General features: G+C 41.0%; 1 protein-coding gene across 5 annotated transcripts in view; it reads right to left on the bottom strand.

The window, feature by feature from the left end:
• LRRC28 (leucine rich repeat containing 28) overlaps nucleotides 1-13,343 on the bottom strand; it is a 186,561-nt gene that overhangs the window by 33,276 nt on the left and 139,942 nt on the right. For all 5 annotated transcript variants that reach the window (XM_058736730.1, XM_058736729.1, XM_058736733.1 and 2 more), the window contains one exon: nucleotides 7,811-7,913. In XM_058736730.1, the coding sequence (XP_058592713.1) occupies nucleotides 7,811-7,913 (103 nt within the window). The remainder of the gene's footprint in view (nucleotides 1-7,810; nucleotides 7,914-13,343) is intronic.

Raw genomic sequence — 13,343 nt, 5'->3', positions numbered from 1 at the left:
GCCGCTATGAAGAATGCAGGCAGGGGTGCCTGGGTGGCTCAGTTGGTTAAGCATCACACTCTTGATTTTGGCTCAGGTCATGATGTCACGGGTTCATGAGTTCGAACCCCGCGTCATGCTCTGTGCTGACAGCACAAAAACTGCTTGGGAATTCTCTGCCTCCCCCTCTCTCTACCTCTACCTCACTCGTGCACACATGCACTCTAAGAAAATAAATAAACATAAAACATTAAAAAAAAACAATGCAAGCTATAAGGGATGAGATTACATGAGTTAGGGGACCTTTCTGCTGGGGATGGCCAACCTCCCTTGATCTCATCAGATATGAAATATCCTACACCCCTATTACATGAAATGATGCAGGAACAAGAAAGGTATTTTCCGTCTCTGCTCTCAAGGAGCTAGCAGAGGGGCTTAAACATACAGAGGTGACTCTAGACCAAAGTTGGAGGCAGTGTGCACAGTGCAGAGGTTACGAGTATGGACAATGAAGCAGATGATAACTCTATACCACCTGGCTTTGTGACCTGGGGCAGTTTACTTAATCTCTCTGAGCTCCAGTTTCTTCATTTCTAAAATGGGGCAAACATCGCAAGGGATGCTGGGAAGATGATGTGCAAGACGCAGATAAAATCAGTGAGCACACTTCCTTGGCACACAAAACAGGTAAAGCAATGTTTATAGCTGTTCTTGTTTCCTATTCTTACAATAAGTGATTCTTTTGGTAGCATACCACAATACACAGTGCGATGGTAGAATTTCTGAATCAAAACGTCAGTCTAGATGTTGCCGTGAAGGAATCTATTGTTCCAAATTAATATTAGCACCATGATATTCCAGGGAAAGGGAACAGGGATTCAGCTCTGTGAATGTGCAGGGCGCACAGGGTTAAACACACAGTTCCCTCTGGCCAGAATGTCTGGCCCATGGAAGAGAATGGCAAGTGGGAGAGCAGGCTGGAAAGCTAGTGTTGCACATCTCAATAAGAAGTGGTTACGGAGGCACCTGGGTGGCTCAGTCAGCTGAGTGTCCAACTCTTGGTTTGGGTTCAGATCACCATCTCACGATTCATGGGACTGAGCTCCATGGTGGGTTCTGCGCTGACAGCGCGGAGCCTGCTTGGGATTCTTTCTCATCCACTCTCTCTGCCCCTTCTCTGCTTTCTCTCTCGCAAAACAAATAAATACACTTAAAAAAAAAAAGGAGGTGATTATGAAATGAATTGCCAGTAAGGAGGGACGGGAGCCCCATATATGTCTCAGTTTACAATGAAATAATTATTAGCTGGCAATTATGAAGCCTTGGCATCTTTGATTTCCAACTCAGTAGTTTTTATCACTTTAGATGAAATACCAAGGCAGTTACCAAAAAAAAAAAAAAATTATGTATCTGAATCCTTAAGTGAGTTATAAAAATGAGTTAAAATCTGTCACAAATGTTAGTACTTTTGGCTTAATTATACAGATAGTTTACAGCAATTATCACACAATTTTCTTTCAACTCAATGTTTTCGGAGCTGCTGTTCAACATTTAACCCTAAATAAGCTATGTGAATGGTGACATCTTTGTGCCACTAAGATTATGTTCCAGAACATGTATGTCATTTAGCACATTAACTTGTGTGCATTGTCACACTTATTTCACCTAACATGTTAAAATAATAAAATTCTCTTACCAAAAGCACCTAAATGATGATCTTGGAATTCCTTAGATAGTACATGATGTCATTTGCATGTTCATTATTGTGGGAACAGCTACTAGATTTACCCTCCCTTTAGCAAAAAAGTTTTTTTTCCCAGCTTAAATTACAGGGAAAGGAAAGGAGAAGTGGAAGGAGAAGGACACACACTGCCACCCAGAGAAAATGGGCCTTGGTCTGAATACAGTCTGCCATTTTGGCAGGGCCTCATTTAAGGCTTAGCTTCGTTCGGTCTGAGAATGCATTTATTATGCTTTTATTCTTAAGAAGTATTTTTGTGCTGGCTGCTAGGCTGACTGTTTTTTTGCTGTTGTTGTTTAGCACTTTTAAAATGTTGTTCTCCTGTTTCCTGGCCTTCGCGGTTTCTGATGAGAAGGTAACATTCTTCTGAATGATTCCTTTGTACGTAATTTGTCATTTTTCTCTGGTTGCTTTCAAGATTTTTTTATCTTTGATTTTTTTTTAATTTAAATTTTAGTTAGTTAACATACAGTCAAATATTGGTTTCAGGAGGAGAATTCAGTGATTCATCACTTATATACAACACCCAGTGCTCATAATAACAAGTGCCTTCCTTAGGATCCATCACCCATCTAGCCCATCTCCCACTTACCTTCCTCTAACAACCTGCAGTTTGTTCCTTATCATTAAGAGTCTCTTGTGGTTTGTTTCCCTCTCTCTTCTCTTCCCATCCCTTTCCATGTGTTCATTTGTTTCATTTCTTAAATTCCACATGTGAGTGAAATCATATGCTATTTGTCTTTCTCTGACTTATTTCACTTAGCATAATACATTTTAGCTCAATACACCTCATTGCAAACGGCAAGATTTAATTCTTTTCGATGGCTGAGTAATATTCCATTGTATATACATACCACTTCTTCTTTATACATTCATCAGTAGATGGATATTTGGGCTCTCTCCATAGTTTGGCTATTGTTGATAATGCTGCTTTGAGCAATGAGGTACATGAACCCCTTGGAATCTGTATCCTTTGGGTAAATACCTAACAGTGCAATTGCTGGATTATAGGATAGTTCTATTTTTAGTTTCTTTTTTTTTTTAATGTTCATTTATTTTTGAGAGAGAGAAAGAGAGAGAGAGACAATGTGAGCAGGGGAGGGTCAGAGAGAAAGGGAGACACAGAATTTGAAGCAGGCTCCAGGCTCCGAGCTGTCAGCACAGAGCCCTACACAGGGCTAAAACCCACAAACTGTGAGATCATGACTTGAGCCTAAGTCGGATGCCCCACTGATTGAGCCACCCAGACACCCCTTGTTTTTAGTTTCTCGGCGACCTCCACACTGTTCTCCAGAGCGGCTGCACCAGTGTACATTCCTACTGACAGTAGAAGAGAGCTCCCCCTTCTCCACATCCTTGCCAACAACACCTGCTGTTTCTTGTGTTGTTAATTTTAGCCATTCTGACAGGTGTGAGGTGTTACCTCATTGTATCTTTGGTTTGCAGTAGCTTTGCCTAGGCATTGTTTTCTTCGTAATTTATACTGCTTAGGGTTCGCTGAGCCCATTGAAAATGTGAACTTAGGTCTTGCATCATATTTAGGAAATTTTCAGATGTGATTTCTTCAAACATTTTTGAGGCATTTCTCTTAGTTAAGAGAAAAATGAGGAAAAAATTGTGCCTTCTGGGACACCAATTATACCTCTATCAGGCTTTTCTACATTGTCTGGCAGATCCCTGATGCTGTGTGTTCATTTTTGTTTTCAATCCTTCTTCTCTGTTCCTCACACTGAATGATTTCTATTGTTCTACCTCTCAGCTCACTGCCTCTTCCTCTGTTATACCCATTCTACTCTTAAGCCCATCAAGTTTTTATTTCAGATATTGTATTTCAACTCTAGAATTTCCATTTGTTTCTTTTGTATAGTTTCTTTTTTTCCCTGGTCTTTTATTCACTGCAAACTTATTTTTCTTTACTTCATTGAGAATAGTTCTTTTAAAATGCTCATCGGCCAACATTTTGGGTCCTCTCAAGCAGGTTGGTCTCTGCTGATTGTCTTTTCCCTTGAGAATAGGTCACATTTTTCCTTAATTATTCAAATGTAATTTTGGGTTGTGTCCTGGACACTGTGAAAGTTATACTGTGAAGATGCTGGATTCTGTTATATTCCTCTAAAACTAGAAAGGAGTGTTAACGTTTTTGTTTTCATAAACAATTAATTACTTTGTTGGAACCAAACTGAAAAGTCTCTCTTTGGTATTTTTATCTGTAGCTACACTGTTTTGTGCTTGCCCCAAAGTGTGGTTCAGGTATCTAATATTGCTTGTTATTAGATGGGGAGCAGCCACTACATAAAAATAGACTGTAATATAAAGGCTATTTTTCTAGACTGCTGGGTTAACTCGGAACTCAGAATGCATTTCTCATATAAACAATTCTGTTACCTTAAGTGGTTCTATTAATCAAGTCATTTAACCAACCTGCACTCCAATCCAGCTGTTTTTACAAAAGGAAAAGCAAAGCAGTGGCTCAGTTTTCTTTTCCACATATGATCAGACAACTGAAAAAAATAACTGGTATAGGATAACTTTTACCATTAAGTTCTCTCAAATAGGCAAATGTGCCAATTACCATTCTCTAAAATTCTAATGGGAGGGACTTCTCTTTGTAGGTAAAATACAGAAGAACTGAAGACATTTACTCCTATAGTAACAATCAGAAAGACCCAGACAAAATAAAAACCATACTTTTCCATGAAACTAGCAAAGAGCAGTGGATGCAAGGAAGCTGTGATGGCCAGTCTCCAAGATGGCACCCACGACCTCCCCTCCTAGTATCCGCTCCCTTAAGAAGTCTCCTCCCCCAGTGAGTAGGAGTTACCTGTGTAATCAATAGGATAAAACAGAAATGAACGTGTGTAACTTCAAGGCTAGGTCACAAGATATTCCCGTGCTCTACACTATCTATCACTCTACCTCTCTTAAGGTATTTCTTTTTTGTATTACATTTTATGTATTAGGATTAACATCTAAGTTATCTTTGTTTTTTCCACAATTCTTAGCATAGGGCTGACTTGCTAGTTACTGATGAATAATTATATGACAAATAAATGAACATCTTATAAGGAGGTGCTAACTTTATTTCCACCAAAGATAACTGTGTGAGACTTCTGAGGTTTCTTGAAACTGTATGACATTTGTTATTTGCTGTATTTATATCTGTTTATAATTTTATATCTGATTCTGTATTTTCCTTCTGCGATATGAATTTTACACATAGTAGATTTTTTTAATATTGTGCCACAAGTCCCCAAAGCTGTGTTCATTCTGTTCTGTTGCTCTAATTCTCTTAGACTCTCTCTCTGTCGGAAGAGGGAATGTAATTGTTTCAGAGATGGTGCGGTACAGCAGAAGCCACTGTGCCCTTCTATTCCAGGCCTGTATCTAAGAAGCAACATGTGAGAGCAGTGGAGAGAACCAAGCATGTTGAACCTTAGGTTCTCTGCTTGACTATCATCTCCTTAAAGAGAATTAGCACCAAGTCTGATCAATTATTTATTGTTTATTTGGATCCCTGGTTAGATTATATGGTTTTACTCATCACTGTATGGCCATTGTCTGACATATGACCACAGCAGTTGCTCAATAAATATTCACTGAATGAACTAAGTGAACCAACATCCTTGTTCAGAATCAAGAAGCACACTTTCTAGGCCTCAAAAACCCTTTTGCTCTTTATATTAGGTTCACCTCAGATCCTTGTTCTACTCTTTGCCCTTCCTTCTCCCAGCGCCCCCCCCGCCACTTTGACTTGGAATAGGGGAGTCCCTTTGCATATATTCAACAAGACAGAGAAAGTGAAGGGGGTCCCTTAATTCTGTTGCCAAACCTTCAGTAACCACCATCTATTAGAATTCTGAGTACAGGGTTGCCTGGGTGGTTCAGGTGACTGAGTATCTGACTTCATTCAGCTCACGTCATGATCTCATGGTTCGTGAGTCTGAGCCCCACATGGAGCTCTCTGCTGTCAGCGTGGAGCCTGCTTCAGATCCGCTGTCCCCCTCTCTCTCTGCATTTCCCCTTACACACTCTCTCTCAAAAATAAACATTAAAAAAAAAAAAAGAATTCTGAGTACATTTTGCCACAAAATATCATGGAATTTTGGGGGGGGTGCAAAATGGGGTTAAATGACTTTTTAATAAGTTGGCTAGGAATATAACCACCTGAATTGATCGTAGTGAGAAATGCATTCTGAGTAAAACCACAGACTAAATATGCCTTTTGGATCACAGTTCATCTGTAAGTGGGACTACCTATACGCCAAAAACTACTAAGATTACAAAACCGATTGTCTGATACTGTCCTCTGAATATTTTTCTTACCACTACTTCCACAGGAAGGTGTTAATAGTAATAATAAAGGTAGACTACTGGCTAATAATTTGCATATTTTGCCCTATTATTTATATTCTCAAAGATTTGGAGCTCTTATAAAATTCACTACTTCTGCTACCAGATACCAAGGTAAACATGAAAAAGTGTCTCCGTATTCAGCACAGTCAATAACATCCATATCTATACACCAAAGTAGAAGGCTCTTTATCTTAAGTAAAAGCTGTTCCTTAATTGTGGTAGAGACTTCTGTGCAGTCTCTGAAGGCTTAGGTGGGGGGAAAACTGCCTTCAGCCTTGGAGCCTGCTTGCATCATTCTGTGTATCTTGGTAAGGGAGGGCATTTTACTTACCACTTGGAAGAATTAGGCTGTATTACAGATCATTTAAGAACTCATTAGGATTAATGACTGAGTAGTATCACAGCTGTCACATAATCAGCTGTCGAAAAATCACCGAGCTAAAAACTCCACCACACATTCTATTATCTCTGCTTCACAGAAGGTTCTGAACTACATCTCTGGGCTTGTATTTCATCAGCCTATGTGCGCACTTCGAAGCATCATCAAAGGCTCTTCCAAGATAACAAGTGTATAATTTTTCCTAAGGGAAGGCTGTTATTCCTAGGAATGCCCTCTCTGGGGCCATCACTGCTCAGAGCCCATCCTCTGGAGCCAGGCCAACAGGGGAGTGGCTGTTCTCTGTGTACAAGCTTATTGTCATCATTCTTGCCAGAACTACATATAGTATGAACCAGGTTACGCAGGGTGTCAGGATTACAAGGACAGAGTGAAATATATGGGCTAAGTAGCCTCAAAGATCTCCCAAATATTCTTTGGCTGTTTATGTGAGGAAAGTTAGGCCAGTTAAAAGCAGGTTCTGGTAGCCAAGTTGTCCTATATTAATCCCATACCACTCTAGGAAACATCTTAAGGTGGTTCTGTCTCACTCTTATAAAAGAAGAAGTTGAAGGGCACCTGGGTGGCTCAGTTGGTTAAGCATCCAACTTTGGCTCAGGTCATGATCTCACGGCTCATGAGTTCAAGTCCCACGTTGGGTCTCAGAGCCCCAACAGTTCAGAGCTTGGAGCTGCTTCAGATTCTGTGTTTCCCTCTCTCTCTCTCTCTCTGACCCTCCCTCACTCACGCTCTGTCTCTCTCTCTTTCTCTCTCTCTCAAAAATAAGTAAAACAAAATAAAGGAAAATAAAAAGCTGAAACTGCTTTTCTAAAAGCCTGACTGAGAAGGAAAGATTATTGCTGCTCTGAAAATAAAAGCCTATCACTTTCCTTGAACTGAAACATCTGTTTTGGTTGCCAGAATCATGATTCGTATTAAGGGGCTATTTCAAATGTTGCATTCTAAATATTTCGAAATGGTCAAGTTCTAGATACTAGGGCTATTCCTGGAGTAAAACTGTCACTGCGGTGGAGTGCAGAAGCTTTTAAGTTCATGCTGATTCCTCCAGTTTCAGTGACTGATACTACTGAGTTTTTAATAGTATACATGGATTCGTTTTTGACTGGAAAATAATAAACAACTTGCTTACTAACTGAACTTGAAGTATAATACTGCAAATTGATTGCCCGATATTCTTAGTTTCAAAAGGTGTTTGGTTTAGCATATTAAGGCCAAAGACAAAATCAAACATGATTATCCAAAGTTCACCTATTTCTAAGTTACATCAGGACCAAAAAATGAAATAGAAATGAGCGTGGAAAAGAGTTTAGCTATAGTATAAAATATGAAATCAGCCTTACCCACTGCACCCGACGACTTTATTGTACAGATAGGATGGCAAGCCTTTCAGGTGAATGTTGTTATCCACGTATACGTATTGTAGTTCTCGAGATCGACCTAAATCTGGATTAGAAAGAGAAGAACTGTAATTCCCATAACTATATACTAGCACAATGTGAAATGTAAAATGTAATCCATAATATCAGAATAATTCAAAGTTTCTATTCTGGAAGACAAACTGTTATAGATTTCATTGAACTCTGCATATGAAACCAAGCTCACATAGTAGATTATTGTGCATCAGAAAACGTGACTGTATGGGGCACCTGGGTGGCTCAGTTGGTTGAGTGTCTGAATTTGGCTCCAGTCATGATCTCACAGTTCATGAGTTCAAGCCCCCATATTTGGGCTTGCTGCTGTCAGAACAGAGCCTGCTTCAGATCCTGTCTCCCTCTCTCTCTGCCTCTCCCCTGCTCATGCTCTCTATCAAAAATAAATAAACATTGGGGCGCCTGGGTGGCGCAGTCGGTTAAGTGTCCGACTTCAGCCAGGTCACGATCTCGCGGTCCGTGAGTTCGAGCCCCGCGTCAGGCTCTGGGCTGATGGCTCGGAGCCTGGAGCCTGTTTCCGATTCTGTGTCTCCCTCTCTCTCTGCCCCTGCCCCGTTCATGCTTTGTCTCTCTCTGTCCCAAAAATAAATAAAAAACGTTGAAAAAAAAAATTAAAAAAAATAAATAAATAAATAAATAAATAAACATTAAAAAAAAAAAAAAAAAAAAGAAAACGTGACTGTAGAAAAATTACCTAACCCACCTGGACCTTGATTTCTTGAACTGTAAGATGAGATAAATGGGAATTGAATATTATTAAATTTCCTTCCCACACAGAACTTCTATGACTTTTTATAAACAATTTTAAGAATAATGTTTGTTGTAGGTCTTCATTCAGTTTCATCTTCCTCCAATGGAAAGTTGGCAGATCAGCCTAGACCAACTTAGTTCTACCCCTGTATTAACCAGTGTCTCACCTGCCCTGGGCAGAGAGATGGGAACAGCAGAAGTGGGGCAGGGCGACGGATCAGGCCCTGGCTGGGCTGAAGTCTCTGGAGCTAGGCTGATGTAGGAAAGGAACAAGTGTCCAATGCTGCAGGGAGAGGAAGAAGAAAAGGGAACTCTAAATCTCAGTCCCCTAGTGAGCTATGAAAGCATGGTGGTCAAGGCCAGTAAGGACGGGAATGGGCCTTGTTAAAAAGAAAACCACAGGCCCAGAATGGAGTCACTTATGCTCGGCCACGTCACCAAACAGGGGCTTAATACCTAACCTAATTGCAGTTTCAATCCCCCCACCCCCACCCCGGAATGTACCCTTTAACCAGTCAACATGGAATTTCCTGGTCAGCACCAGGAAATTTACTGATAGACCCCATCCGTTCCCCTTAGCGGGGCAATCTTGCCTGAAACAATGCATTCTTTCCTAATAATTTCCTTTTTACTGCTCCCTCTCTGCCTTTAAAGATTTTTTCTTTTCTACAGCCTGACAGAACTCCTTTCTACTTGCTAGATGGAATACTGCCCCGTTAAGCCAATTAGATCTTCAAACTGACTCAGTTGAATTTTTGTTATTTAATAGTATGTACCGGGAATGGGGGGCCCAAAAAGAGGGGTCTGCAACAGGAACAGGTGTGCCGAAAGAGACAGAATCCAGATGTTTTCCAGAAGCAGCTGGGCAATGGGGGAGCCAAGACTGGAGGGGGGACTCGGTGAAGAGATGAGGCACAGAGTTAACGAAGGCAGTAGAGACACTTCCAAGTGCTAAGGACATCCCTTCCTGCCTACCACGTGCCCAAGAATATTCAACCACCTTCCTTTCCACTCCTAGCACTCACTGGGTGGGGCTCTTTGTCTTCACTGCCACAGAATAGAGTCCTCAGCAGCCTTGCTAACCCTCTACTCCCTGAAGCAAGAGCATCATTTTTGAAAAATTTTCTGGAGTTCTGTTTGTGCAAACAGGCAACAGGCTTCTGAAGTATATCTCTTCCCTGCAGTTCTGCAGTTTGGGAAAGACTGGGGGGACCCATAGAGCTAAATTAGGGTGTTCTTAAGTATATTTACATCTCAAGAGAAAACCCACTTACCCATGAAGGACCTTGCAGGCACTGTGGTAGGCCTTGGGGATAGAGATGAGAGTATGTAGTAATACAGATGAAGACGGACAGGAAAAAAGAGAACTGTCAGTACAATCACTGCCCTAGAAAGTGGCTTATAGAAGTTTTATGGATTCACAGCTGGGTTCTGGACACTCTGTTACAGAAGGCGGGAGGGGTGATAGAAGACTGAGGTAAGAAGGGCTCCTTGTGGCATCGGGTGGGGAAGGGTCCATATTGCCTCCTCCTTCCCACTGCTAGTCCTATCATAATCCCGATAATCCTGTCCGGGACTAGCACTAGAGAAAGACACAAAAAGAGGAAGCAAAGATGGCAGTGCTGGGAGTCAACAAAAGAGGAAGTGGCAACTCTCAGGGAGAAAAAATAACTTCCGGGCTGCTGGCTAGAGATGCCCTTCCCCAGTGTGGTGGCTTAACGATATCTAACAAAAAGAAGAGGCAGAAATGGTATGTGACTGCAGACAGTAAGCCACAGAAGGCATTGTGGCTTCCTCTTTGCTTTCTGCCTTGGATCACTCATTCTGGAGGAAGACAACTTCCTGGTCAGAAGAGACTTCCAGCAGATTTCTGGAGAAGAATTGAGCCCATGGCCAGCAGCCATGCGAGTGAGCCATCTTGGAAGTAGCCCCTCCAAGTCACAGGTCAAGTCTTCACATTACTGCAACCCCAAGGCTATGGAAATGTCCTGTTCCTCTTCAAATCTTGGATATTGATTTCAGCATCCAACAATGGATCCTGGTTTGCAATAATTACTGCACGGTATTTATCTAATGCTATACCATCTTTCTGTCTACATTTATTAAGTGCAATTCGGTAAGGAAGAGCCTTCACTTCCTTCCCATTTATGTATTTAACTGATTTTTTTTAAGTTTATTTATTTATTTAGAGGGAGACAGAAATAGCACAAGTGGAGGAGGGGCAGAGAGAGAGGGAGGGGGGAGAGGGGGAGAGGGAGAGAGAGAGAGAGAGAGAGAGAGAGAGAGAGAGAGAGAGAGAGAATCCCAAGCAGGCTCCGCACTACCAGCACAGAGACCAATATGTGGCTTGAACCCAAGAAGCTGTGAGATCATGACCTGAGCTGAAACCAAGAGTCAGATGCTTAGCCAGACTGAGCCACTCAGTTGCCCCTATCTGACTGATTTTGATATCAGTATGGATTCATGGATATTTATTTTATCATAAGGATTAAAATCCCAATACTATTATGATTTTGTATTGGTCAAAATGTTCCAGCTTTGGCAATCAGGAGCAGCTTAAAGTTGGCTCATAGGCTCTTCTAACAAGTTTTCATCCTTAAAAAAAAATTTTTTTTAATGTTTACTCATTTTTTTGAGAGACAGAGTGAGCAGGGCAGAGGCAGAGAGAGAGAGAGAGAGAGAGAGAGAGAGAGAGAGAGAGAGAGAATCCAAAGCAGGCTCCAGGCTCTGAGCTGTCAGCAGTGGGGCTGACGTGGGGCTCAAACTCACAAACCCTGAGATCATGACCTGAGCCGAAGTTGGACATTTAACCAACTGAGCCACCCAGACCCCCAGGTTTTCATCCTTTTTTGAGCACTTCCTTACTTTCTGGCACAAGATGTTCTAAGCTCAGCTTGTATTTTCCTTCCTCTAGCCCAGGAATCAACTACTTCTCCAAGGAGCCTCCACTCCTTTTATTGGGGTACAGTGTTTATAAACCAAGATCTGAGCCACGCATGCTCGGTCCTGTGGGGGGTGCCACTGCTTCTAGGATCTCTCAGTGGACAGAGCTATAAAACACATGGATATACATGAATCCGTGTATACATCTCCACCTGTGTCAAAAGATGGGTAGATTCTTGGTATTTCCCTCCAGAGGGTTCTACCAATTTGCATTCCCTCCAGCAACATACGAAGGCATTGCCTTTCTCACAGTCTTGCCAACTTTTAAAACATGTTATCGTCTTTACAAATTTGTGTCGTTCTGATAGGTGAGAAATGATATCTCGGCATTGTTTTAATTTGCATTTCTTTAATTATGATTGTGAACATATTTGAAAATGTTTTCAAATATGTCTGAGGGCCATTTTTTACTTGTGTGTGTGTGTGTGTGTGTGTGTGAATTGTCTGCTCATATTTTACCTGTCTGTTCTTTCAGTTATTAGCCAAGCAAGATGTTCAATGGCATAATAGTGCCCAGTCCCTCAACCTTACCAGGTTGTTATGACAAATTAAAGTAGAAGTAACCTGTGAAATTTAAATCACTACACAATATTTCTTTTAAGCCTAAGAACATACACTTGCCAAAACAATGTGTCCTGCTACTTTAGTAAATGTGTATACACATATATACTGGTATTAAAGGCTATACATTTAAAGAACACACATGGGAAAAATAGAGAGAGAAATACCAGAATCCACTTGCAATGAAAAAGGCCTCAGCATTATCCAAAAACTTCCTATTCTAGATTCCTTTACTACTTCTCTGACGTGCCTACAAATCTCCCGTCATCACAAATAGACATCTGTAGACTTTAAAGGCATATAGAAAACTCTGGAATTTTTTTTAAAAAGTGAAACTACATTGATAAAGTGCAAAAAGCCCAAGTTTCAGAGCCCCCATGGGACTCAAAGAAAGATGGTTTACTTGAGCTTATGCAGCAGGAAAGAGTAGAATATACTAATTCATGGAGTGAGAACACAGTCTTGGAGTCCAACAATCTGGGTCAGAATACCGTTCTATTTACTAAGTGAGTGTCCTCAGTTTTCCCTAACCATATAAAGGAGACAATCATGCTGGCTCTTAAGTTCAGTGAGAATTACTAATGAAGTTTCTAAATTATCAAGCAGAACCCCTGTCATACACCTCCAATATATGGCAGTTATTATTATTCTAATTATTAGTAGGTGACATATTTGGAAGTGTGGCCCTACAGCAGAAGGCCAATTAAGAGAGAATTCTCCTTGGCATGCAGCAAAAGGCACTAACACTTTTCTATAGTTTAATTGTACAGAAAAGAGTTGGAGGCAACAGCCTCTAGAGACAGTGATTCATTCTGAGTCAAGGACACAAAATGGGACATGACAGAGGAAGCACCTCTCCCCTCTAATACACCCAAAAGAGCTTGTGCAAAAATTAAGTGAGCTCCATGCAAAGATCATAATACACAGTTAAATAAAAGCTGATACTTGCTGCTTCTTACATGCTTTCCTCTTCTTTCCTATCCTAGTTTTATAGGGGAAAATATGAAGAGTGAATGATTTAAAAATGCTATTTGGTTCAGATGTTTTTTTTTGGTAATGTTTATTATTGATTTTATTGAGGGAGAGAGACAGAGTGAGAGTGGGGGTGGGACAGAGAGAGGAGGAGACACAATCCAAAGTAGGCTCCAGGCTCTGAGCTGTCAGCACAGAGCCCGATGCTGGGCTTGAA

The sequence above is a fragment of the Neofelis nebulosa genome, chromosome 7 (genome assembly GCF_028018385.1).
Source record: "Neofelis nebulosa isolate mNeoNeb1 chromosome 7, mNeoNeb1.pri, whole genome shotgun sequence".
NCBI classification, from domain to species: Eukaryota; Metazoa; Chordata; class Mammalia; order Carnivora; family Felidae; genus Neofelis; species Neofelis nebulosa.
Note: the sequence above shows the minus strand (reverse complement) of the source record. Positions and strands in the feature narration are given on the sequence as shown.